The sequence below is a fragment of the Hydra vulgaris genome, chromosome 05 (assembly GCF_038396675.1).
Source record: "Hydra vulgaris chromosome 05, alternate assembly HydraT2T_AEP".
NCBI classification, from domain to species: Eukaryota; Metazoa; Cnidaria; class Hydrozoa; order Anthoathecata; family Hydridae; genus Hydra; species Hydra vulgaris.
Window position 1 is genome coordinate 21,033,981 of NC_088924.1, and position 24,692 is coordinate 21,058,672.

The window sequence follows — 24,692 nt, forward strand, 5'->3', positions numbered from 1 at the left end:
TATATATATATATATATATATATATATATATATATATATAAATATATATATAAATTAGAAGAAAATCACTTATTGAAAATTTTTTCTCATTCAACACTGTGTTTCATCAATAAAGACTCATCAGAAATTAATGATCAAAATGATAAAACTTTAATTTATACCAAAAATTAAAATACAGAAAGTTGCAAATGTCTTAACTACTGTATATTTTCACACGTTTGTGAAATTTGCTGACACTATTATTAAAAGAATCTTTGGAAATGATTACTTATGCTTTTTTTAGAAAAATATATTTTAAAAGGGGGACTTAATGTAACTATTATTTGAACTCATTTATTTTTTATAGTTTTTTAGGAAAAACTCATTTTTGTGCCCGCATTTAGAAATTAATTCTAATTTTTTGTTTCATAAACATTCTTGGTTTGCATGTGTAATTATTTCAAATTTTTCTTGTAAGCATAGTTAACATTTTTTGGAAATACTGTTATACGCAGGCGCTGTTTTTAGGATAGGCCAAAAACACTATATAATTATCAATATTTTTATCTTTTAATTCCCATATATACTTTGACAGCATGGGGTCTTTTGAATACTTTTAATTTTTAAAACATTGCTTATGATTGGTAAAACGTTTTTTCCATTTAATCTCTGTATATTGCCAGTATATTATTAATCAGGTACATTCTTAGAGGAAACAACACATTTATATACCACATTTTTTGATAAACAACTTCCACTCATTGGTGAATTGTTTTTTGTTTACAATTACAACTTTCTGTAGTTTTTTCATTTAGGATTTCTTTTTTGTTTAACAAAACATTATTGTGACTTTTTATAATTCTTTCTATATTTTTTGTGCAACTGTAGCAAACTTTAATTGTATTTCGATTAAAAATTTTATGTAATTTATTAGAGGGCAGGAAATGCTTATCGACCAATTTGAAAACTACATTGCCAATGTTAGTAGAAACATTTTTTTTAGATTGGGGGCTGAACCAAATTATATTTCTAGTTCTATTTTGCTTTTTTTTATTGTTTTTTTCAGGGTCAAATTTTAGTTCAAAATTTTCAAAACCACTTATTTTAGGGCATCTTAAAATATTTGTTTAGAGGAAATGGATACATTTTCGTTAAAGGAGTTTTGCTTTATCCTGTTATTAATTGAAATCGGTATTTGTTTTAGAATTTGGGGTGAATGATGTGAGTTAATATTAATATACAATAATTCACCATTTTGTTTCTCAAAAGGCTTATATGAATTTTTGAAGAGATTAACGTGACATCAAGAAAGTTTACAATTTTTAAATATATATTTTTTTTGGTTTGAAAACCCTTATTTTTAAAAAATTATATATTTTTCAAATTTTATTGAGCTTTGGACCAGATTTTTTACGCATTACTATTAAACCATTGTTGCAATAAAGGCCTAAATCTTTTATATTGATTATTTTACTTAATAAATCTAAAATTTATAGTCCAACAAATTCACAAATCTCTGCTCCGCCATAACTGCCTATTGTTACATTGAAACAGTCATGTATGTTTTTCTTATTCCAAGTTTCCTTATTAAAATAAAGTAAGGTTTTTCTACAATGTTTTATTATACGGATTGTTTCTTCAGGAGCAACTGTGTGGCTTTTGCAAAATCAATTGCTTTATCTAAAATATCTGCAGTTGTTGAAAGGTAAAAATCATTAATATCAAATTGAGTAAATGTACAGTCATTTTTATTTTCAATTATGGAGAACCATTTTATAACATCAGTGGTATTTTTCCATTGTTGCAAATTTAATTCATTTCTAAGAATATTATTAATATTGTCCAATTTAATTTTGCTTGCATGTCTAATCACACTTTTTGAGGAAGCCAATAACCTACAAGGAAGTTTTTTTGAATATTTGGTTTATGGTCTTATAGTGTTACAAAAACTTGGCCAGGGGCAGTAAACTCGATTCTGTTATTAAGGTTTACTTCTTTAGCAATGCTTTGGCTTTTAAATAAATTGCGTTTTACCATAAAATTGAAAAAACTACAAAGTTATCTATAATTTTACAAAATTAGCTTCGGTGTCACTTATATAGTTAAAAACTAGTCAATGGAGTGACACCTTAATAAAATTAACAAATAAAGGAAAAAAAATTATATAGATATTAAGCTAAATAAAATAAAGCAAAATAAAAAGATCAATAATGTTTAAAACAGCATTACAAATAACAAAAAAAAGGGAAAAAGAAATAAAATGATTGGGTGATAACGAATGAATGAGATAATGCAATGTTTGACAACCAGAAAAATGATAGAAGATAAAAGAGAAAACAAAAGGATATTTTTAAAGCGACAAAAAAAAATAATAATAATTTGAAAAATAGCAACAAACATAAAAAGCAACAGTAATAAAAATAATTAGCAACAAGACCACAAAAAGAATACCTGACACTTTAATGCACAAATGTGCACATCAATATAAACGATACGCAAAATTACTCAACAGTATAAATAAAACATAAAAATACACAATAATATGAAAATACATAAAAGCATGGAACATTATAAACAATAACAAAAATATACAGCAGTATAAACAATCTAAACAATATAAATTAATAAAAATTAAAAAAATGTTATTTTTGTTTTCTTATAATAATTTGTTAAAATTTTTTATTTTCGAATTTTTTTACGAACATTTTTATTCTTTCAACTGTTGGTTTAGTTCTTCTGTTTATTTAATTTTTTTTTTCAATATTTATTCTTTTCGCTTTATTATTAATTTTTCAAAACTTATATTCTATTTATATTAAAGATAAATAATATAAAAATAACATGTATAAGATCTTATATCATGACTTGATACATGTTTCACTTCTAAAATCCTAAAATTGCTGCCTTTTACTTGTATATACAAGATATAAGAAATAAAATTACCCTACCTGGATTAAAAATATGGTAACTAGGTGACATGCCTGCAATTGTTTTAAAATATGCAAAGTGCGGGAAGAGTCAATATTTTAACATAAAATTAAAGGTGACGCTGTTTTCACTTTTAAATATACATCAACCTTATTGTTCAATTTTTTATACTAAATCTCAACATAACCGGCACGAATATATATATATATATATATATATATATATATATATATATATATATATATATATATATATATATATATATATATATATATATATATATATATATATATATATATATATATATATATATATACACATATATATAAACTTATAATAAATCAGTAAAAACACTTATCTAATTTTCACAAAAATGCACATCAAATATATTGGATACCATTGATTTTATAATATTAAACAATGAAATTCATACTCAAGTTGATGTTATTCTACTGGATTTTGTAAAGGCATTTAACACAGTTGCTCATAACAGATAGTTGCTAAAGGCATATAGTATTGATGGAATAGTACTGATATGAATTCAATCTTTACTTAGAAAAAGGGACAGAGTGTAGTTAAGGGTTACATTTTCTCAATTTGGATTGATATTTTTAGTAATGCACCTCAGAGTTCAGTTAATGGAATATTTCTTCTTGTTGTCTTCATTAATGGACAACAAAAAGAATCTTCCAAGGTTTAATCAGAAAAGTTCCAGAGTTAAATGTTTATGATACCAAAACTTTATCAATAGTAAATTTAGATATGAGTGTCAAATAAATGCAGAATGACTGTATGTATATTTATTTCCCTGGCTCTTGATTGCCATGTATGGCACAAAACATTAAGTACTTTCTTTCAATATTGTTTTTTTTCATTTAAACAAAGTTTAAATATTTATTGCTCTATTATTGCAATATTGAGCAATGTTTTATGTTCAAGAGTTTTTGTATTATTTTAATATAATATGATGCATAAACAATTAATCAATATATATATATATATATATATATATATATATATATATATATACATATATAAATATATATATATATATATATAAATATAATTATATATATATATATATATATATATATATATATATGTATATATATATATATATATATATATATATATATGTATATATATATATATATATATAAATATATATTTATATATATATATATAATATATATATATATATATATATATATATATATATATATATATATATATATATATATATATATATATATATATATATATATATATATATACTTGTTTCTCCGTGCAGAAAATGTTTCTCAACTTGTTTCTCTTCAAGATTTGAAAGCAATCAGACAGATTACATAAAACAACATTTATCGTCACGATAAAATGCTTGTAATACTTACCAAAGAAAAACCCTATTTGACAACTATTGTTTTCAATAAACAAACGAAAAGTTTTTATTGGAATAAATTGCAGTACTTGTACTACAAAACGTTGTTTATGTCATTCAAATGTGTTTAGAAGACATTCAGCCACAATGACTTCAATTTCTTCGAAAAACTAAAGCAATCAAGAAAAATTAGCATCACAGCGATATGTGATATTCTATATAAAAAAAAAAAGGTTCAGCATTAGAAACAGATTAGAAGCAAATGAAAATAAAGAGATTTATTCTAATCTCAATGCCCGATGAAAATAATGACAATATAATAAAGACAATGAAGAAGGCTGAAATTAAGCAACTATTCGCTCTGTTGATGCGTAATTGCAGTTTAATGAGGACTATGGTATTATTATATAAAAAATTTGTAAAATTGCTGTTTCGAAAATCATCCCTTGAAAACATGATTCTTTAAACTTTTTTTATATTAGGTTTAATAAAAATACTTAGGCCTTTCCTGTTTAATAGAAAAAGTTGAAATTCTATAATCAGAATGTTAACAAAATTTTTGGAAGTAAAAAATTTTATTAGAAAAGCTCTTGTGGATGTATTTACAACTAGAGCTTTCAGTGGGGACTTTTATTTAAAAGTCCAAACCTGAACAGGTTCAAATTATTACAGAAAAAATTTGAACTTTGTTTTAGAACTTTGTTTTAGTTATGTTAAAATAGTAAGACAAAGTGTGCATTTCGTGTGTATTTATTTGTTTATTAAAATTAATGAGAACAAAAACAAATAATACCAATGAGTAATTCCTTGTCAATATCTGAGATGAAATAATTACTACATGAGATTAGTGGCAAGATTAGTAATTTTCTTTTTTTTTTATCTTATTACCTAAATGAACAACTTCGTTTTTGAAAAAACAATCGGATTTTGTTTTTGAAAAAACATTTTAATTTGACAAGTATTTTATGTATTTGATAAATACATTATGAGGTGAATTTAAAAAAATGTTTTTTCTTTTAACAACTCTATTTTCAAATAGCTAGTCAACAAAATGACTTAGCGCATTAGCTTCATTAGGTTTTTTTCTTATAAATTCAATCAAAAGTTCAGAATACAAAAGACCAGGACCTACTTTTGAAAGAGTATTCACTAATTTAAGTGGTATTAAAGCAACACAAAGTTCATAAATGATATCAGGCTCATTTTTAATAGTGTCTTAACTTTGAATAAATTAAATTAAATGATTTAGGGTTATCACTGATCAATTTAATGACTATTGTTGCTGGCCTTATACCTTGGATTCTAAACATTCCAAAACAAATGAAAAATTAAAGTTTATGTATCTTCTTTTTTTTACTGAGTTGTACTCATTAAATTTACAACTATTTTTACTTTTATCTTTAAATTTCATTTTCAAAGGACTTTTAACTTGTTTCTTTACTAACCTAAAGTATTTAATGACAAGATTGCAAACAGTTTGAGAACTATGTGCACAAAATGCTGATAGCAAAGTTTCATTTTTAACAATGGTGTGAAAGCTGATTCCATCAATAGCTATTAGTCGACTCAAAACTTCAGGCAAAGTTATGTGGTCGTCCCTAAAAATACTTTTAGTTTGTGATATTTTGGCAGCAGGAATGTTTCTTAAAGCCTCTGGTGCAACTTTATTGCATTTAGGAATTTCAATTTTGTGCTTTGTTTTTAAAAGCCTTGTATTTGCTGTTAGAGGATTTTTCAGGATTAGGATCATTATGATCATCCTGCTACTGGTATCATAAAACCCAGTACTATCTGCCCCATGCCCTGATGTCTTGTAGGTGCCTTCATAGGTAAATGCTAAAAGAAATGTACTCCAACATAAAAATACCCTGCCTTGGGGCTCTTGATTGAGCAAAGCCTTGAGATGGTATTTCGATAAATATACTTATTTTGGGCTAATGTTAACTGCATCCAGCAACTATAGAAGGGCGCTTTGGCAAAAACTTAAAGGGTAAACTTCTGTTGACCAGCTTTGCACCTTTACTTCATCTATTAGGCTAACATAGATGTATTTATATACATTGTTTCTAGTTTAGAATGTTGAATGCTGCATCTTCTTGACTCATTGCATAGACTTTGCTTGCGTCTCTGTTTTTATGACTAGGCAACTCATTCATGAGTTCAACTCCTAATGAGAGTACAGTTCTAAAACTCAGTTGTACGGCTTTGAGGCCGGTTGTTTTCCGAACATTGAGGTAGCTCTCAGAGAGACTGTTTCCATCAACAGCTGTAAAATATCAGAGTACTAATAGCGCCATGTTGCACATGTATGGAGTCCTTTTTTTTACTTTTGGTGTGCATTGTTGAGACCACATTTAGAGCCTTTTGTTATGGTTAGGGTTTATTAAAAGTATTTTGGAATTCGCTCCCTTCTTCTTGTTATCCCCAATTCACATATTTTGCAATCTTTCAAGTTGTCTGTTAAACATTATCTTGGTTAAAAAACTTCATCTTTTCTATTAAAGTAACTTCCAACTCTAATAGTGGTTGCTTACAACCTTGTAGAAAGTGTTATAAAAAATGTTATAAAAAAAAATGTTATAAAAAAAATGTTATAAAAAAAAATGTTATAAAAAAAAATGTTATAAAAAAAGTATTATAAAAAAAATGTTATAAAAAAAAAGATAATAAATAAATGAAGTAACGAGTTCTAAATCATTTGTTTACTAAATTTCTTTGGTTGTTTAAACTTTAAAAGAGTTGTTATACTTGTCACAACAAAAGTTTAGAGTAAAAAAACTGTCTAAATAAATAACAACTTAAAAAAAGTTTTCGTTTTACCTGTTAAAAACGATTTTTAATAATGAATTCAGTTATATATATACATGCTCGAACTTTCAAAGGAAAAATGTTTGAACTTAAACCTCTTAAAAAACAACAAAAGTTCTAACCTGAACTTGTTTGAACTAAAAGCCGTAAATTAAAACAGATTTGATTTTACCAGAAAAAGAAATAAATCATAGTAATGTTGTTAAACTCTTCATGTTGTAGATCTAAGTGTAATGACATTGGCAAAAGTAGAATGTAATCTGATAAAACTATTTTGTTTTAACTAAAAAATTTAAGATATATATATATGTATATATATATATATATATATATACATATATATATATATATATATATATATATATATATATATATATATATATATATATATATATATATATATATATATATATATATATATTTATATATATATATATATATATATATAGATATATATATATATATATATATATATATATATATATATATATATATATATATATATATTGCTCCCCTCAGCAGGCTATTTCAGTATGGCGTCACACTGCTCACCTATATCAGCAGTATAAGATATATATATATATATATATATATATATATATACACACACACATACACATAATAACAAAAAATTAAAAATATTTAATGTATGTAAAAAAACCTGGACAGTTGACTTGTGTACAACTTTCCTCCATTATAATTGAGTCATTTGAGGCTAATGAAACTCTACTCCTACTGCCCATTCCACAAGTAACAGAACATTCACTCCATGATGCCCATTTTTCTGTATAATTATATATATATATATATATATATATATATATATATATATATATATATATGTGTGTATATATATATATATATATATATATATATATATATATATATATATATATATATATATATATATATATGAGATTGTCATTGTATGGTTTATTAGCTTGTATTTTTCAATCTTAATTTTATCATTATTGGTGTAACTTAAGAGTCATTTAGTAATTGCCTGACTTTTTAGTGCAGACCTCTATGTTTCAAAAAAGCCCTTCGTGTGCATATGAGTGTTACAAGCAAACTTTTTGTTGATATGATATCCTTTTATGAAAAAGATTTGAAAAGTGCAGGTGTCACTCAATTTTTATATTTTGTGTCACATGGCCTGGTGTAATAGCAAAAAAAACTTTATTCGCTATTTTTAAAATATTATGTTTTAGGAGAAAGAGCATTAAATAAGCTTTCGAAACCATTTAATACAATTTTAATAAATGTTGAAAATTTTTACTTTACAAAACATAGAGCATTATATATTTTACCAAACTGGGGATTTTTTAAAGAAATTATGACTAGATAAAAAATAAAAGGGAATTAAAATTATTGAGCCGGTACATATATGAAAATTTGCATCTTATAAATATACAAACATTATTACATGTAAACCAAAAAGGTATTTGAAATTTACAATGTTAAATCAAATGAAGAAAGGACCCCCTGAAATTATTTAACTGATGGTATTAAGTCAATTAACATTGTAATATAAATGGAATTAATAGCATTTATTTAATAAAAAGCTTCAAATATTCTAAGATTTCCTTCTTATATTTAAAAACATTCTAAACTTAAGAAAAAAATATTAAAAATAACATGGTAACAAGCTAGTATTTAATATAAGACTATGTAATTAAAGTGCGTCTTCAAAATCTCAACTGCCAGAGTCATACATGTCTTCTATTTGGCAATTGACATTTTTCAAACATTTGCACCTTTTTTTACTACAGTCTCCTTTACAACAACAAATGCTCAACTTGTTATGTTTTATTAGTGCTGGCAGGTTATTAGCCATTATGGGGTCAAGAGATCTGTTGTTTAGTTCTTAACCATACTTCATAGGTGACAAGAAATACTGTACAAGCTGATACTGATAAGATAAGAGATACTGATAGGATATACTGACAAGAGATACTGTACTGATTCGGGCAAAGCTTACGATTGACCATGATTTGATATTGCAGCTAGAGTTCCATTGTCAGCTTTGATAAATTCTTTCCAACATGATTTTTTACTGATTCCAGAAAAGCAACCAGTTTGATTACAGTCAGGAAACACATGAAAACCTGAAAAAAAAAAAAAAAATTATGAAGACTCTTATTGTCATTAACAACAAGGAAAGAAATTAAACAGAAATATCTAAAATACCTTCTGCTTGTTTAAAACCAATTTTTTTTAAACCAAACCTTTATATTATTTTTGAACCAAAATGTTACAATCTGTATTCCCTCTAGCAGTTCTGATAATCGTGATATGTGGCAGGATTTAACTAAAGTGAACTAAGATTAGAAGCAAACTGCACTGCCTATATTATTTTTGTATAATTAGCAATGTATTCAGTAAGAGCTTGCTTAGTTTCAATATGCCCCAATAACTGCTTTAGTGACTTATTACAAATCATAGAGACATCAGTTATCTTGTACTTGATATTGTTGCCAGAGGTGCATTTTTTTCTTGTTCTTTACTTTAATGACTAATTAATGTATCTGCCAAAAAACTAATCTTGTTATACTTTTTTAAGCATGCAAACAAATTTTGCATCAAAGTCCTAAATAATAAAACAAATATGAGTATTACTGTTACATAATCCAATACTTGCTAATTGCCGGAATTAAAGTGAGATAGTAAAAAAAAATTTCTTTGCATATAAGCAAAAGTCAATTCATTTTTTTTGTTAAGAAGTAATCCACTATCAAAGTCATAAAAAATACATTTCATAAATACAAAGGTTACTCCTAGTAAGATTGGCATCTTTTAATGTAAATTTGGAAAACAACTTTCTTAAGGCGATGGGTAGCCATCTTGAGTTAATATCGATCTTGGTACAATTAAAAACTCATAGCTACGGATGCTTTTTTTTCCATATCAAGCTCTGGGCGCTTTCTTGCACTAAGTAGAAAACAAGATGTTAAGGTGCGGACTACTTTTAATTGAATTACTTTATTACCTATCTTTGTTTTGCAACTTAGGTCTGATTTTGGAATGTTTTCAGATTTCTTGTCTTCATTGGCGACCATATAGATGTCTCCTATTAACATTTATAACTTGTATAACCTTTCAGTAACAAAAGAATGGTAGGGCTCTTCCATAGTCTTTCCATAACGAACTAATTCATCAGCAACTTCTTTTCGTAAAATAGTTTTGAACACAAGATTAAAAACCAACTGATTTTCATCGAAGTTGATGCCAAATGCATCAAATGCATCAGTGACTTTGTTCACTTTATATGAAATTCTTTCGTTTGTTTTCTGCGAGTTGATAATGTTGCTTGCAAAATTGTAATCTTATGTAATTATTTAATTACAATATGTAAATACTATATTGATTATGAGCAAAGAGGTAGGGGATCATTGCATCAAGGAACAAAAGAGGAAATTTCCGATATGTCTGCCAAGATTCTCGAACAAATTGAAGAAATATCTGATACATTAACATAAAGTGGCGCAAAAATAAGCCTTGTTGATTTAACGCGTCATCGAAAATCTTGCATTTTTCTAAAATAATTATTTATTCAAAAAACAGTAGCATTTGCTGATAGCTTCTTTGTGCAGACAAAATATCAATTATTGGTGGGAGTTCTTGTGCATGCTTTTTAATTACATCACAAATCTCAAGGTAAATAAGCAAGAAGTTATTCAAGTATAATTTGTTTAAAGATATGTATAAAATTATGAATGCTTTAATACCATGCTTTATACGTTTCCCTTGTAAACACCTGGGCATTTCCAAAAAATCACGCACAGAAACTTGTATATGTTTTGTCTATTATTTCCATAATAATAAAACTGGCGATCTCCAATTTGCCCTCATTCAATTCTAACCTTATTCTTTGTTAACATTACTAGTATATATCATTTTCTGTAAACAAAAAATGATATATATTAGTAATGTTAACGAAGAATAAATTAAGTTTGCAGTGAAATCATGCACCAAACAGAAAAACTCAAACTTTAGTTACTAGATAAATAAACTTTAATTCCTTGGAAAATATAAGTTTCAGTGTCATATAAATTTTTTAAAATGATGTTTTAAACATTAGTAAAGCTTTCCAAAAAGTTACTGGATTGCACTATGTATTATAGAGTTACATCAATTGTTTCAATGCAATTCATGAATGATCACGCACAGAAGTCACGCACGGAAGTTGTGAATTTGTTAACTTCATGTAGATATTTTTAAGAAAATAAATTGCATGTGAGTATTTTAAGTGAAATATTATACTTCTACAAATCATATTTCATATATTTTTGATGAGAAATGGCAGTCATCAATTATTTCTAACTAAAGGATAGCGTTTTGAAAACTGCTGTTTATTTTCAAACTGTGGTGATATTATTAGGCAAAAAAAAAAAGTGATCAAAATATATATATTTAACTTATTCAGGTAGCCTAAAATATGAAAAATATTTTTTTGCTATGAATATTTTTAAATAAAATCATAACAGAATGCATATTGCTTTCAGTTTTAATTCCCAGCTTTTAATTGCTAAAGCAAAGAATAAAAAATCACGCACAGAAGTGGAAATGCCCACCTGCTTCTATCAATATCTGATTGAGTCCACTTCCAATAATGTATTTTCCAATTACTTTTAAAAAGGGAAAATACAATATGTATTTTCCTAAGTCGAAAAAAATTATTTTCTTTGATCTCATCATTCTGTCATAGCTGCATGCATTTTAAATAGAGCTGAAGATCAAGGTCATACTGGTTTTTTTACTCCCTGTGATGAAAATGTTGATTTCCTGAACAAGATTTAATGCAGTGAAAAAGTTGCTCCAATCAGTCGGTGTACCTGCATGTATCAGCAAACCCTATATTACCATAGATGTAGGAACATATGAAAGCAAATAGTAAAAGCACTCCATGTTGTTAATTAAAATTTCTTGTTGATTACGTCAAAAAATGCACAAATTTGATCATTGATACAAAATGAAGAAAGATTGAACAATGAATGCGGAGACTCAAAATTTTAAAAGTTTTTATTAGGTAGATTCGATATAGCACAACTATGAATTTGATGGAAAGGTGTATATTAAAATGTAATATACTTTGTGTGTTGCATCTTGAGCTCATTTCCTTTAGCATTCAAGTTATTTTGAAATGCTATGTAAGTGGTTCCATGAAATTCAGATTTTCTGTCAGCAGTGTTGTTCTTAAAGTCAATATTATCTATAGCAAAGTGCAATGGCATTCCTATTTGAATATTAGGAAGTAAAAATGTGCATTGATTTGTTGACATGTTTTCAATAACAGCATTTTTAAGTCATTTTCAATCTTTAAACCACTACCACATGATATAGAAAGTTCAATATATGCCAAGCAGTCCAACAGCTTTTTATTACAGGTTTTAACAATAAGGATGTTGAAGTATCAAAAGCAGTGAATATTAGTCAAACTTCCATTTTTTCTGCTGCAGGACTTCTTTCCAAATTATGTTTGCTGCCTCCAAAGTTGTGGTATAATCATCCGGATTGTTTTTTAAGGTATCTACCGCCTTGGTATTTGCTAAAGCAAAACTGTTCGGACTTTCTATGGCATGGAGGTGTTAAAAAAATAGTTCCTGGCAAGTTATCTTGTAGAGCTTTCTTTGATTAATATTTATAATTTACCTCAATCTGCTCAATGTTGCCAATAAATCATTGTAAGTTTTATTGATTTTGTTCATATCCATACCAAAACCATCTTCTTTTAAGTTTAAATTGACTAAACTAATGATTTCTACATCTGCAATGATCCGTCCAACATCAACAAATTCTTTAATTTTTTCTTAAGTTGTTGTTGATTTAACAGATCTCTGTGCTGTTACCCTAAAATTGTATTTAACATCATTTGCAACAGTTTGATTAGGGTTTGGGATATTGTTTATTTTAAAAAAGAACTTTTGATAACTAAGTGACTTGAAAACATTTAACTTTTTTTCCTAGTCTCTGTAAACTCAACTTTTCAAAGATTACAGCCTTTACATTGGCAAATTATTCAAGGTTCTTTCTTGTAGACATTAGATTTTGAACAGAGCAATTTTTCTATACCTTTTAACATTTTCCTTGAATCTTCAGATTCATCTATGCCATCTATGGATTCAGTTTTAGGATTGCTAGCAATAAATTTACTGTGTTGTTTAAGGAAACATTGCAAACTTATATGATGGGTGAACTTCTTGTAACATTCTTAGTGATAAACATTTTTTTCATCTAGTTCCTTGTGCGGTATTTTTATCCTTTGGTAACAACCTATTGCCTTTGGTTCACAATAGGAGCACTTTTGCCTTAAACGTACCATTAGTTTTTCCAAAGCATTTAGTTAACTTGTTTTACAATCTCAAAAATTTTTTAGTGATTGCTAGTAGAAACTTTTTAAAAACAACTTAAAAAACATACCCAAAATGCACTAACTCATGATTTAAAGGATGCGATATGTAAAAATTATGGATATATATTTTTACGTACAGGTATAACGCCTTTAAAAAAACAACAAATTTAAATATACTTTTAAAAATTTGGTAGCAGTATTTTTTTCGAAATTTTTATATTTTTATTTTGTTTAGAGACATATAATTTTTTCCTGGGGGTTAAACACATTATTCAATTTATTTTTACTATTTTATTTGTACTTAAAAATTGTCGATTTTTGGCTGGGTGCCCTTAAAATGACAATCTTATTTTTGTTGATATCTCCTTAACGATTATCTCAATTGTGGAGATGTTTTGTATAGTATTATCTGCTAGATATATGTATCTTATAATATAAGGAAATCTGGAATCACTTTATTATTTTTCAAAATAATTAGAAAAATCATGTATTTTGACCCAAATATTTTATTTCTTAATAAGTATCAAGAACATTATTTTCTTAAATAATTTCAGTATTTTTATATTTTTTTTCTTCTCTTCATATCTTAAAGTTTATTTTGACATAGTAACAATTCCTATATCTTACGACTTCAATTAAGAGCTACTTATTTTAGTGCAAATTGAAAAAAAAAAAGACTTAAAAATCCAATTATTTATGTGGTACATTTTTACATTACAGTACTTGTAGAGTAATTGTTTTAATAGTTTAAAATGTTATCATGGTTAAAAATAAAATTATCATGGATAAAACTATCATGGATAAAAATAAAAATGAAATGAAGGTCTGCTGAAATATCAACAGGGCATTTTCCATTAGTAAGAAGCAAAAATATGATTGATAAGCAATTAGATAATCTAGATCTTACAGGAAATGAGAAAAAACATCTAATAATTCTAACAACTGAAGAAGAAGATACTATAGTTGAGTATGGACGCTGTAAAATTGTGCTTATCAAGCTATGAATAGAAAAAAAACCATCAAATCTCATTATGAATGTGTTGAATATTCGAGATCATGCTAATAAAAAGATAAAAGGAGGAAAAAAGTTCATTGCTTTGACTGAAAATAAAAGGAAAGCTCTTTTGAAGAAAAGGTAAAAATGATATAATTTATTAAAAGTATAGAAGTTTATGTCTCCACAGTTCCAAACAAGTTTACAAGAAAAATTACATCACAAAATAGGAATTATTACACGGTTATATGTAAACCCTTTATATATTATACTGTATAGTATAATATATAAAGTTTACAATATTTAAATGCCAAACTAAAAGACAAGGAATTATCACAATGAATAGAGCTATGAATTGCACTCGTGAAATGGCCTGCTCTCATTTAGGCAAAACAAATTTGAAATTCACAAAAGTAAATAGTATATGTTGTATGCGTAACTTAAAGCAATAATTAACAAATTCATTTAAATAATTTAGAAATGATGTAGAATTATAACTTTAAAATGTGTTATAATTTGATTAAAAAATAATAATTTTAATAACTATTCACATTCAGATGATCTTGCAAAAGAACTGGTTAAATGTGGCATTATGATTAATGAAAATCAAGATTTATCTGGACATTGGACCAGGCAAATTGACTTGTCTCGGATCTTCAATCACAATGAAACACCACAATTTGTTAATTTAGGTGTTAATGATTCAGTGAGCGGTTTAGTATATGGTGGTCGTGGTGAAAGATGTCAAAAAATGATTTGGCAAAATTGTGAATGAGTCACAATAAATCCAATGGTGTCATTATCATGTACATTATACCTAAAACACACTTTAAACTTTAAAGTTTACTTTTGACAAATACTATTTTTATATTTTATATTCTAATTAAATAATCAAATTTGAAAATAAATATACTTTAGGCAGAGGCATACAGAGATTTCATGATGTCCAGGGCAGATCATAAAAATTTACTGGATGCTCTCCACCCTTTTACTACCAAAATAAAGTTCCCCCACCCTCTGTGCGCTCCTGACTTTAAGACAACACATTTATTTTATTACTTAAAACTGCAGGCACGTTTTTAAAAAGTATTTTGTTAATTAGGTGAAAAATGCATCTGCCATGGAATATTTGGTACTCGAAGAATTACTAGTCAGATGGCTCTGCTAAATGCTGTTCAAAATATTCCTAACTTATTAGTTTCGACAACAGAGAATGGATCACAAGATCACAAATCCTTACTTGCATTTTATAAATCATTTGACAAACACTTGATTGCAAAAAAAATACTTCGCCCTGTTGTTGTACTGAGTGATGGTCACAATTCTTGCTTCCATAATACCTTAATTCAATTTCTTAGAGAAAAAGAAATACATTTATATATATCTACTCCAGACACTATTGGGGTACTACAACTACTTGATCAAATTAACAAGGCACTTAATAAACACTATGCTAATGCAAAAGAAAATCTGTTCAATCAACACCAAATAATTAATAGAGAAGTCTTTATGTTGTCTCTTGCAAGTATGTGAGACAAGTGAGCTACGCCAGAATTAATAAAAAAAGCTGGTAAGAAGGTTGGTATTACTAAAGAAAGTTTAAATGTTGCATTTATGCAAAGTGATAAATTCCACCAAGCATCTTTGTTAGCCGAGGCTGCTTCGCCTAACATTACAGATATATAACCGAAGCTGCTTCGCCTATCATTACAGATATTTCAACAAATCTAAATAGCAAAATAAGTTCTCCTATATCTATTAAACGAAAAGATAGTCAAATGTATTGGAAAGAGAAAGCTTTAAACTGAAAAGAAAAATGTCTTTCATTGCAGACCATGATTACAGACTTACATGAAAAAAACATCAATCTTTATAAAATATCAGGTCTTTTGACAATCCAAAAAATAAAGTCAACTCAAAGTAATGGTGTGCACAAATCAACTACAAGGGTAACTCAAGTCCATGGCTCCATGGAAGGTCAAGATGTGCTAAAACTTGTAGAATCTATTAACAACTCAAAAGAAAAGAAAGTGTAAGAGAAAGAAGACAGAGAGCAAAAAAAGAGCGAAGTAACTGAGCTGCTCTATAGATGCAAGGAAAGATGCATTTCAGACAATAGTTTTTGCAAAGCTCCAAATCTAAAACAATGTCGTATGTGTCAAATTGTTATGAAATCAGTAAATCAAAGTGGTAAATCAAAGTGTGGTAAATCAAAGTGCATTGTAGATGATTAAAGATCAATTATGATTTTACCTGAATGTTTATCAAAAAAATAACCGCTGCAAGGAATTTATTTAGAAAGTTTAATTTTCTCCTTTCTCCTTCAGAAGTATAAAAAATTGGAAAAAAAGTTACAAATATATAGTGCCCTTAAAAAGACAAAAAGATTAACATTTTAGCAGTGCTTTTAAGCAACCAAAATTTTGTGTTCCTATTAAATAAGTGAAAAACAATTACTATTCTTATAAGGGCCCTATTCATAGCCTCTTTATAGACTCTTGTTTACAGATTTAATTTAAATATTTTTCATTTTATGTTATCAATATTAGTAATTTTATGTTCTCAAATTTTTTTTAAAACAATTTATTAGAACAAAATTTTAAAAAATTTTAACATTCTGCACTATAACTTGACTTTTTTCTGAAAGTTATATGGCCTGTTTATATTTTTGAATTTCGCAACTTTTGTTTAATGTTTTTCAATATAAGTTATAGAGAATTCAATTTTTTTGGCTTTTAAGGGCACTGTCTTTTTAAGGGCACTATACCTGTAAATATATGAAAAAAATTGTTTAAGCCAAAAATATTATTTTGAAAAACATAAATTTTTTATGACTTTCCTCCTGGCAAACAATGCATTTAGTAAAATCAAAAATAAGTTTCCTTCTTTTTCATTCTTCATCCTCCATTTGTTATTAATATTTAATATCTAAAACAGCAATAACAAGTTGATATTGATTTCTCACAGCATAGAAACATTTATAAAAAGCAAAAAAAAATTGAAACATTTGAATTGTTGCATTCTTATTGGTAGAGTTATGCAAAAATAAAATAACATTATAAAAACATTCGAAATGATACAATTGTAAAGCTATGAATATTCTATTTCATCAAAATAGAAAAAAATTTGTAAAATCCAGAGGTTAAAAAAGAAACATTTTTGTCAAAAATTTGTTTTACATTATACAAATTTTATAAGAAAAATTAATTATTAAATTATTATAAAAAGCAAAAAATTTGCAAAAAATTGTAAAAAATGTAAAGTTAGCGTTTAAGACAATATTTTGATAATAATTTAAAATCACAAAGCACCTGATTACAACTGGTTTAATAAAAATTTATTTACCCCAATATCTCTTGAAGTTAAATCTTTTAAAATATGCTTTTTTAAACACTTGACTGATACTCTTTTAATTAAAATAAAACAATTTCATAAATTCTTTTTTGTTACTATGGGAACCAATTAGGTCTTACCACGTGACATAAAAAATTAAAATTGAGTGACACCTTCCATTTTTCAAATCCTTGTCATACAAAGAACTCAAATCAACAAAAGATTTGCTTGTAACATATATGTGCACACAAAGGTACATAGTGTCCTGTACTATTCTGTAATTTGAACTTTTTTCAAATGCAAATAAATAAAATAAACATCTATACATAGATAATACACTTTAGCAACACAAAAATACATAGATAATACACTTTAGCAACACAAAATCAACAACATTATTATTTGTGAGTATTATTGTTCATCATGAGCACATCAGTGAGTTTCAAAAGGTACTAGTTTCTAAATTTTTGTTTTATACTGGCATCTTTTTTTGTTTAAATATACCATCATAATTTGTCTTGATAGTATCACAAAATGGAAATCGTCAAAAGGTAGATGTTTAAGCAAACAGCAACACAATGTAAAAGACTTATTTCCAAGACTTTCAGAAATACTGTTACAGTTTATATGGACTTGCGCAAACTATAAACAAATATTTAAAACAAAATATATAAAACTTCTATAATTAGAAAACACAAATGAAATTAGGTAAAATTATTAAACGACATAAAAAAACAGGTTTCAAAACAAAATAAACTTTCTTGTTTAAAAAAATATGGTAAATAAAAACTTTAAATATTAATTGATAAATCAATTGTTGATTAATAAGTCATTTATGTCAATTTCTGTAAAAACTGCTACATTATTTATTCACAAAGTGGTATTTTAACTATTTATAAATCTTTAAAAAAATTTTATTGCACAACAGAGTATGAGTAAAAAGACAACAATCTTAAAATAAACATTAAACAAATAACTGATTATGAATACAAGTCAAACTTTTTTCAAATAATAATGTTTGGTTAGCAATAATTTTATGTTTTATCAATTTTTTTAAGATCTAATGGAAACTTCAGCATATTATATTAATTGTGTTATTTGCATAATAAAATAAGTTTTATTCAAGCTAATATATGTAATTAAAATTGATATTATTTATTAAAAATATAATGAAAAAAATAACAATAACAAATAACATAGCCATACTATAGCTTATTTATTTTTTTTAAACACTTTTGTTTTGGGTTAATAATGACTAACTATTCTTATTGGTAAATGTATTTATACTTTTTTGCACTTTATTCAAAAAACTAGCATATTTAAAAAAATTAACAATATAAAAGATCATAGGGATAATACAGTAGCACATATTTAGCATTCCGTAAATCAGTTAAAGTGTTTTCTCATATGCTCAACATATTTTTAAGTTAAACATGATTAGTTATACTTAAAGGTATAAATAATTAAGCTTTTTTGCAGTATAAATGAAGAATTAACGTAACATCTTACCAAAACATTTTATCAATGAAATGTTTTGACCGTAACACTGATTTGTAGCATGAGAAACATTGCACTCTCTTGTTTTGTTCATAAATCCATAAGTGCCACTACAGCTTGACCAAACACTCCACTGTGACCAAAAGGCTTAAGTTAAAAAACAGTCATAGTTCATGAAACAAGTCATTTATGAATGATTAGTTTGCAACTAATAATTAATTTAAAAAATAAGGAATTTATCAGCTAAAACAAGATGTATTTATTTTATAAAGAAACATTAGTTATTAGGTTATTTAAACCAAAAATAGTTAAAGAAGTTATAATTGAATGTTATTCCCCATATTCTTAACAATTAAATAACAAATTGAATATATATATATATATATATATATATATATATATATATATATATATATATATATATATATATATATATATATATATATATATATATATATATATATGCATATATAGATGACTTCCTGTAACACTTTGTATCAGTAAAATACAGAATTCAAAACCTGATTGAACCAAGTGAGCGTTATATAGGAAAATTGGATTAACTAAAAATGAACCCGATGTGAGCTCAAAGCTGCCACAATAGAGATACCACTTATAATATGTAACCTGTTCTGAGCAATCAAAAAGTGATTTTTACCAAACCTTATTAGAAGGTATATAAACAAAAAACTACTCATATAACATGCAATGCTTACCAACCTGCAAACTTTTGTAAACTGCATTATAAAAAAATACTTCAAAATTATTTCAGAGTTAGAATTTAGTTTATTCAAAATATTTCAGAATTTGGATTAAATTGGTAAATATTATAATATCATGTATAGAAAATTACGTATCATGATATTAGATAAAGTTATAAGTGAGAAGTTCTAAAGTGAAAGCATAAATGCGCACCTATTGCAGTAGCGCACTTAACTTGTTTCTCCACGCAGCAATTTCGCTTTTGTTTAAAGCCTGTGCTTCTTAAATAAAGGGTTGGGAAATTAAGAAAGGGTTCAATAACAAGTTAAAAAAAAAACATGAGTACACCCTCAACTGCTGTAGCCTACATGGACTTGAGAACTGTATTCACCGTCCAAAAAAAAAGAAAAAAATTCAAAACAATATAGTTTTAAAGAAGTGTTACATTCTAATTTAAGATATAACTTTCCTCTGCTAGAAATACAAACATTCGTGCACAACATTATTTATAGAACTGTTTTATTTAGTAGTTTACTTATGAACTTAATTCTCTTTTTTTTTGAATAAACATTTTGTTTCGTTTGAAAAATAATATTTTATATTTTCTTTTTATAAACTTTACAACTACAAGTTTACAATATTACTTCAATACAATTTATAACTTGAGCAAAAAGATGCATTTACTGATGTTTATGCTTAAAAGTAAAGAAAACTAAGTAATAAAAAGAACGCATTGTTTTCAAGTAAAACACATTCCAGCAGATGCTGCTTTTAAAATAATTTGAAAGTTAAAATGTTTTCTGAAAAAATTTAAATGTTTCTTTAGAATATAACAAAATTCATTAATTTGTGAGTGCATCATGAGTAACTTTTTTAAACTAGAAATTAAACAAAAATAGAATTTATCTTTAAATGTGCAAAAAACTAAAGATAGAGTTAAGATAAACACTTATTTTAGTTTTAAACATATTAGAATGTTACCGTAGCATTTTATTACTTCGAAATTATACCCATCACAAAAACCAAGTAGATTTGAAAAATTACATCTTCTTGATCTGTTCATAAACCCATTTGTAGCATTACAAATTGACCAATTGCTCCATGGCGTCCAAAAAGCTTAAAAGTCATAAATGATATATATACATATACATATATATATATATATATATACCCAGACGGCACAACTCGTTTAAAAGTTACGCGTGGTTTCTGTTGCGTGTTTAAAACTCCCGAAAACACTAAGAATAACACGTGTCAAGAATAGGGTTTTGATTCCGTGAAATTAACTACTATATTTTACCAAAAAACCAGTTTGGATACTAAGTTTTGAGTGATGGTTTTTCAGTTACAAAAATGGAGTATTAAATTATAAGAAGTTTTCGCAACAAATGTGAAACCATTACTAAAAGCACGCGATTTTTCTAATTTATTGCATTTTTATTAATCGGATGGTTTTAGAGTGTGTAACAAGAACATTCAGGAAAACATTTGTCGAGAAAACTTATATGTTAAATAAATTCAGTTTTTGTTAAGTATTAGCATGTATATATATATATACACATATATATACACACGTGTATCTATATACATACACACTTGTGTATCTATATAATTTATACAATGTATATTTTATATATGTATGTATAATACATATAAAATATGTGTGTGTTTATTTATGTATTCATATGTATATATGTGTGTATGTATAAGTCTATATATTATGTATGTATGTATAAATATATACATATATATATATATATATATATATATATATATATATATATATATATATATATATATATATATATATATATATATATATATGTATATATATATATATATGTATATATATATATACACACATATGTGTGTTTATTTGGGCGAATGTATATTTGTGTGTATTTGTATCTGTATATGTGTGTTTATTTCTGCGATGAATATATATATATATATATATATATTTATATATATATATATATATATATATATATATATATTTATATATATATATATATATATATATATATATATAGATATATAATACATTTTTTGTGTTAACAGTATTATTGTTATTACTATTACTATTGTTATTTTTGTTATATGTTTGAAAAATACTAGTGTTGTTCCTATATAAATGTGTGTGTACTAAATGCTATAGGATATCCTAATAATAATTATTATTTAACAAAAATGAAAAGAACAAGTTCAGCATAGTAGAAAGAATACATGAAAAAATATCGATCAACCTTAGCTGGAAATTTATTTCCTGAATGTTTAAATTTGTCTTCGAGCTGCGAGGCTGCACCAAAATACTACCTATGCTTCATCAAATAAACTTTCTCTACCAATATTGACAGCAAAATCTAGTAATACTTTGTTGCAAAATACTGTCCGTAAGTAACTTTACTTATCTGTAAATAAATAGTTTATATTTGAAAATTATTATGTAAATGTTAAATTAATTTTTAATTGTTTGAGAAGATACAAAAATGAGTCAGCAGTATAATAACTATGGCATGAGCCGAAGCCAGCAAGAAAATGACAAAGGTAAGGGTCTATTATCAAGCAGACTATGGCTAGTGATATGCATTAGCGCATATTGAACTTTTTTTGTTTTGTTTGTGTGTATGTATATATATATATATATATATATATATATATATATATATATATATATATATATATATATATAACATTTTTAAACCAGAATATGTGGGTTTTAATAAGCAACAAAACATAAATTGAAAAGATTCTACTATAAGTCTTCTACTTACTTATAATCTACTAAAATAATCTTACTAATTCTTCTAAAAGTCAACTACTAAGTTTTTCACATGTTCAGCGAAAAAGAGAATGAGAAAAAATATTAATGGTGGTTCAATTGTTAATGAAAATACTTGTATTGAAACTCTAGTTATTTATCTTTAACTTCAAAAAACTTAAAATGACACTAATATTTCTGGTAAATTTTGTTTTTGCAAATTTTATCTTTTAGGAGTTTTACCGTTATCACATAATCTAGATGAAGACAATATATTTATAGAAGACTTCAGAAACCTAATGAAGATAATAATATTAATGTTGATTAAGGTAGGTGACTATTAATGAACAGGGGGCATGTGTGCGTTTGGTTTTTTCAAATATTATGTATAACTTATATTTATATTTATTACCTATATTTGAGTACTTATTAGTCTATTTTATCTTAAAACAGGATATTTGCAATTTAACAAGCAACAAAACCTAAATGAGATGGTTTCGAATCAACCTTTAAAGATTTCTATATTTATAAGCAAAAATCAATTAAGAGAGGATTTACATCCTGGTACAAATGCTAATGAAAATACTTGTGAATACTCGGGCTTCTGGGTCTTTCCAAAGTAATAACTTATTTGCATTTAATTTAAAAGTTTATAACATTTAAAAAGTACAATAGTATATTTGATGAATTATGTTTCTTAATGGGTTTCATAAATTCTTAAAGGGCGTCTCTTATTTAGGTTGAAGTAGGTGGCTCTAAAAAACAATTCGAAAAGAAGAATGAAGGGTCAATTCCGTTTAAATGTACAGACACAAACAAGCGTGATTAATAAGGAAAAAAGCAATTTTACTCTTCCATCGAATCATCACTCTGGTTTTTTCAAACAGCACTTTTTATAGTGCATTTATTTAGGTACAATACAAAACAATAGACTAAGATAATCATTTATTTTGTCATTTATTTTGTTATTTATTATAAAACTTGTTTTTTTTTTTAATTGATTAAGGCGAATCATCAAAAACCATTACCAATACTGATCGACCAAAAAATCAGACAAACGAAACCTCTCCCATGGATGATGCCATGTTTTAGCGTAAAATGATTGTCACACCATTACATAAAACGAAATTTGGGCTACTGCAATAGTTTTTAGATAAAGATTTGAATTAAATTAAATTTGAACAGGTTACCTCAATTGAGGAATTAGTAAAGTTCGAGACCCGACTTTTAAGAAAAATTAAAAAGAACATTCGAAGCTACTGGAATTGTTTGTAAAAATGCGAAAGCGTATTGTAATTCGATTTTAGATTTTATAATGACGGAAGAGGCGATCAATCGAAATTAAATATTATGTATGGTAACCATGTGCCAAGCGTCTTTTATTAGCTTATTTTTAATGATTTGTTTTTTTATTTCTTTGTTTATTTTTTCTTCGTAGTATTAATGTAAAATAATTTACCTTAAAAAACAAAAATAAAAACAACAAAATTGTCGTAAATATAATGTAGTATATATAAAAAAGGTTTACATGTTAAATGCTATAAACGTGTCTAACAAAACCTACGTATTTTTGGTTTATCAATAAACCGTGCTGAACAGCTGTTAGTTCAGGAATAAGTTTTCCAAACTTATGCCTGAACTAACTTAAGGCATTAAATAAAGTTTCCGTTTGGAAACTTTATATAATGCCATAAGTCCGTTTTAAACTATAGAAAACACGAATTTAAAACCTCATAAAACACGAGTTTGAAACCTCAAAAACACGTATTTAAAACATAAAAAAACTCGTGTTTGAAACCTTAGAAAACACGTGTAAAACTCCAGTTAAACTTCACGTGAAATCCACGTGTTTCTGGTTTACGCCTGGATCGTAACAAACACGTGTTTATACGGGTTTTAATTCCGAGATTAAAACCAGATGTGCCGTCTGGGTATATATATATATATATATATATATATA

General features: G+C 26.1%; 1 protein-coding gene and 1 long non-coding RNA gene across 7 annotated transcripts in view; one reads left to right on the forward strand and one right to left on the reverse strand.

Annotated features, from left to right (window-relative positions):
- LOC136080678 (A disintegrin and metalloproteinase with thrombospondin motifs adt-1-like) overlaps positions 1 to 24,692 on the reverse strand; it is a 204,058-nt gene that overhangs the window by 14,369 nt on the left and 164,997 nt on the right. For 5 of the 6 annotated variants that reach the window (XM_065797638.1, XM_065797642.1, XM_065797643.1 and 2 more), the window contains 3 exons: positions 20,953 to 21,087; positions 19,282 to 19,416; positions 7,755 to 7,877 (listed from right to left, as the gene is read on the reverse strand). In XM_065797638.1, coding sequence (XP_065653710.1) covers positions 7,755 to 7,877; positions 19,282 to 19,416; positions 20,953 to 21,087 — 393 coding nt within the window. The remainder of the gene's footprint in view (positions 1 to 7,754; positions 7,878 to 19,281; positions 19,417 to 20,952; positions 21,088 to 24,692) is intronic. The other variant, XM_065797640.1, reaches the window with a different exon arrangement.
- LOC136080002 (uncharacterized) lies at positions 22,081 to 24,185 on the forward strand. The gene is made up of 4 exons (XR_010638371.1): positions 22,081 to 22,364; positions 22,967 to 23,061; positions 23,186 to 23,351; positions 23,472 to 24,185. It is a non-coding gene; the product is annotated as an uncharacterized LOC136080002 (long non-coding RNA).